Source organism: Populus euphratica, unplaced genomic scaffold (genome assembly GCF_000495115.2).
Source record: "Populus euphratica unplaced genomic scaffold, PopEup_1.0 scaffold631.1, whole genome shotgun sequence".
In the NCBI taxonomy this organism is placed as follows: domain Eukaryota; kingdom Viridiplantae; phylum Streptophyta; class Magnoliopsida; order Malpighiales; family Salicaceae; genus Populus; species Populus euphratica.
In genome coordinates this window covers 29,535-33,499 of record NW_011500507.1, presented here as the reverse complement: position 1 = coordinate 33,499, position 3,965 = coordinate 29,535, and the positions used below count along the sequence as shown (strand labels likewise).

Genomic DNA, 3,965 nt, shown 5'->3' with positions numbered 1-3,965 from the left:
AAGGCTATCTTGGCCTTCTTTTTTAAATTTATCTTATTTTCTTTGTTTTATCTTTATCCTCTACCCCTTTGGGAATATCCATAACTATCTTGCTTTAAAAAAAAAAAATGTTTGTGCACCCACATCATCTTGAATCTTATTAGCTCTTTCTACATGGACTTATAATTTTTCCACAAGACCCTGTATGGAAAGAACATCCATATTTTATGATTTCTCTATTGTGACCACCACATAATGGGAACTTCTTTTGTAGAGAGCATTGGATCTTCTTGACCACAAGTTTCTCTTTCATCTTCTCTCCATATCTTTTCATTTGATTGTATATAGCCAACACTCTTCTAAAGTATTTTGAAATATTTTTTGATTTAAGCATATATAACTTTTCAAAATCACCATATAGCTTTTATAGATGTACTTTTCTCACATTGTTAACTTCTTGATTTGATTATTGCAAAGCTTCCTATACTTGTTTGGTTGTGGTTGTGTTGACCACTATCTTAAAAGTGGCATCATCTAGACATTGATGAATGATTGTCAGTGCTTGTTGATCTTTTCTTCATGCCTTTTGCACAGCTTCCATTTGAGCTGAAGTCAATGTTGCTCGATCTATAGGCTTTTCAAAGCCTCTTTTAACCATCTCTCATATATTTTGAAAACCTAGCTAGACTTTTACTCAAATACATCAAGTTTCATAGTTGTTTTTTTTATCAATCTAAAATATTGAAGTGGAAAGTTTAGATTAACCATGTCAAATAATCACATCTAAGCTGTGATATCACTTATTGAAAGAAAAGCAATTGTGCTATAAGTTAAAACAATAATGTAAGGTCAAGAACTCAATAATAAAAAGATTGAGAGAAAGGTATACTTTTATTAAGTGTTTCTTTCTATACTTTCTTAATTATTCTCTTTATTTTATGTTTATTAAGCATGTTAAATTACAAGCCTTTTTTATAACTATAAATTCTAAGCAATTAAAGAATTAAACTAACACAAGAAAATTCTAATATAAATATAAATTGTATTTTGCCGACTAAACCAATGGATCATTTTTGAATTTTTCAGAATCCTAGATGTAGTTTATTTTAAACATAGGGTAAATGAGAAAGAAGATTAAATATGAAATGGATAATTTACTAAGAATAGCAAAATATTCAAGGACGTTAATTATAAAGAAATACTCTTCTGCACATTTTTTTTTTAATTTTCTTCCAGTTTTGATAAGTCTAGGAACTTTATCAAGAAACACCAGCCCTGCCCCGAGGGCAAAGGCGAAACTGGATGAACATACAAAAGCCTGCAGCCGATTGCCAACCATGATAAACAAGCACAATAGCAAGAGTTTAGCAAAATACTAATTGTTTATTTATAACGACAGTGATTTTGTAGCCGATTATAATTAAGGCCATTTGACACAAATGATTATATATGATTATGACCAAAGTCCACCACCGACTGTAATATTAATTACTGGCCGGTAGCAATACAGTGCTTGCAGAGTGATGTGCAGCTAACTCTGCCGTCCTTAGCCATGCACATACGCGTGACATTAATGCAACCAACTACTTCTTTAACTGTGAAGGCGAAAACAAGAGCCCACTAGTCTATCACTCTTTTTTAATTAATTTTTTTTTTCTCTTGACTCTGTCCCCTTCGTGATCACTCCATCTATATATAGTTGCATAGCTTGCATTTAAATTCCTCACACATAACCCCCTCCACAGAACATTTCAAGCACCTCAAGCCCTTCCTTGCCTTTTATTGATCATTCCTTGCATTAGACTTGTTGATTAATTAATGGAGGCAGTGCAAAAGAAATGGTGGGTGGTGTGTGTGGTTTTTTTAGTCTTGCTTTCAGTAAAATATGGGGCTAGAGCGCAACAAGTTCCTTGCTACTTCATTTTCGGGGATTCTTTGGTCGATAATGGCAATAATAATCAACTTTCATCTTTGGCTAAAGCTAATTATATGCCTTATGGGATTGACTTCCCTCGTGGACCTACTGGAAGGTTTTCCAATGGTAGAACAACAGTTGACGTTATCGGTAAGTACCAGCTCTCACTCCCTCTCACTGCATGCTACTCTTCCCATACATGCAACTAACTGATGCTGCTACTTTAACAGCTCAACAATTGGGTTTCCGCAACTACATTCCACCTTACGCTACAGCAAGGGGCCGAGATATACTTGGGGGAGTGAATTATGCATCAGCAGCAGCTGGAATTAGAGAGGAAACAGGCCGACAACTGGTAATTATTAATCAGCTACTAAATAGATAGCATTAAAATGTCCTTGTAGCTCAATTGTCACATGCATGATTTTTCCAATCTTTCCCTTTTCTTTTTCAGGGAGATCGGATCAGTTTTAGTGGACAAGTACGAAACTACCAAAATACTGTCTCTCAAATTGTGAACATACTGGGGGATAAGAACACGACAGCAAATTATCTTAGCAAGTGCATAGTATCAATTGCACTAGGTAGCAATGACTACCTTAACAATTATTTCATGCCTCAGTTTTACTCATCTAGCCGGCAATATACACCAGAGCAATATGCCAACGTTCTTATCCAACAATATACTCAACAATTAAGGGTCAGTTTATTAGCTATATTCATAGTTAATGATATTTGATGGGGTGTCATTTCAAGAAACCAAGAGCTTCTTCTTCTTCTTCTTTTGCGTGTGTGTGGACTTGCTAATGCTACTTAATTTGGTGCAGATTTTGTACAACAATGGAGCCAGGAAGTTTGCCTTGATTGGACTGGGTCAGATTGGCTGCAGCCCAAGTGAACTGGCCCAAAATAGTCCTGATGGGAGAACATGTGTTCAGAGAATTAATTCTGCCAACCAGATTTTCAATAACAAGCTCAGATCTCTTGTTGCTCAATTCAACGGAAATACTCCTGATGCAAGATTTATCTACATCAATGTTTATGGAATTTTCCAAGATTTAATAACCAGACCTGCTGCTTATGGTAAATATCCAGTAAACCTTTTCAACGCATTATGACTCTTAGCAGTCCTTAATTATGGCTACCTGTTTGGTACTCCTAGCGATTCAATTTATTATTAAACCGCTTTCGAAGACACCTGCTCATAAAATTCTTAAAATAATTATTTTTTTATTTGATTTAATTTTTATAAAAAAATAATTAAATCATTTTTTTAAATAAAATCAGTTTTGGTTGAGTTTAGTTATTTTTAGTAAAAAAATTAGTTCAAACCAACCAGTTTCGATTCGGTTAAGTTTGGCTTGATTTTCTTCCTATTTTATCTAGTTTTTTTTGTTTGAGTTCAGTTTGATTTTTTTAGTTTTAAATTTATAAAATCAAAAACGAGTCAAACAGTTGGTTTTTAACACTGTTTTAAAAATATTTTAATCGTTTTTTTTATAATTCAATTTTTTTAGTTATTTTATTTCATTTTTTTAATTTAATTAGTTTTTTTATTTTTTTTACTCATCCCTACATGCAAGGCATGCGTGAGTTGCTAATAACACTGTTGGTTCAATGCGCTCTGCCTTTTTCAATTTCAGGCTTTACGAACACAAACGCTGGATGCTGCGGTGTTGGAAGGAATAATGGACAGATTACATGTCTACCTTTACAATCTCCTTGCCAGAACAGAAACCAATACGTGTTCTGGGATGCGTTTCACCCGACTGAAGCTGTAAACATAATTATTGGAAGGAGATCTTACAGTGCCCAATCGGCATCCGATGCCTACCCTTACGATATCCGCCGGTTGGCTCAGCAATGAAGACGAAGCCAATGGTTGTGGTGAGATGATCAGTTAAAGATCATATCCCCAAGAATTTTACTTTCTGTTTACTATATAACGTTTGTCGCTTTTAACGTTGGAGTCCACTGTTCTATATATGGGCAGTACTTGAGTGTCAACAAGTTGAGATTTCGAGTCTTGTCTACGTACTGAATTAAGTGCATTCCTGTAAACTTGAGAGTT

At 34.5% G+C, this 3,965-nt stretch overlaps 1 protein-coding gene across 1 annotated transcript in view; it reads left to right on the top strand.

Moving 5' to 3' along the window:
* The first annotated feature begins 1,697 nt into the window (after positions 1 to 1,697).
* LOC105115088 (GDSL esterase/lipase At5g45670-like) overlaps positions 1,698 to 3,965 on the top strand; it is a 2,375-nt gene continuing 107 nt past the window's right edge. The window contains exons 1-5 of the mRNA XM_011011874.1: positions 1,698 to 2,044; positions 2,125 to 2,249; positions 2,349 to 2,594; positions 2,722 to 2,977; positions 3,538 to 3,943. Coding sequence (XP_011010176.1) covers positions 1,798 to 2,044; positions 2,125 to 2,249; positions 2,349 to 2,594; positions 2,722 to 2,977; positions 3,538 to 3,761 — 1,098 coding nt within the window. The 5' untranslated portion in view covers positions 1,698 to 1,797 and the 3' untranslated portion in view covers positions 3,762 to 3,943. The remainder of the gene's footprint in view (positions 2,045 to 2,124; positions 2,250 to 2,348; positions 2,595 to 2,721; positions 2,978 to 3,537; positions 3,944 to 3,965) is intronic.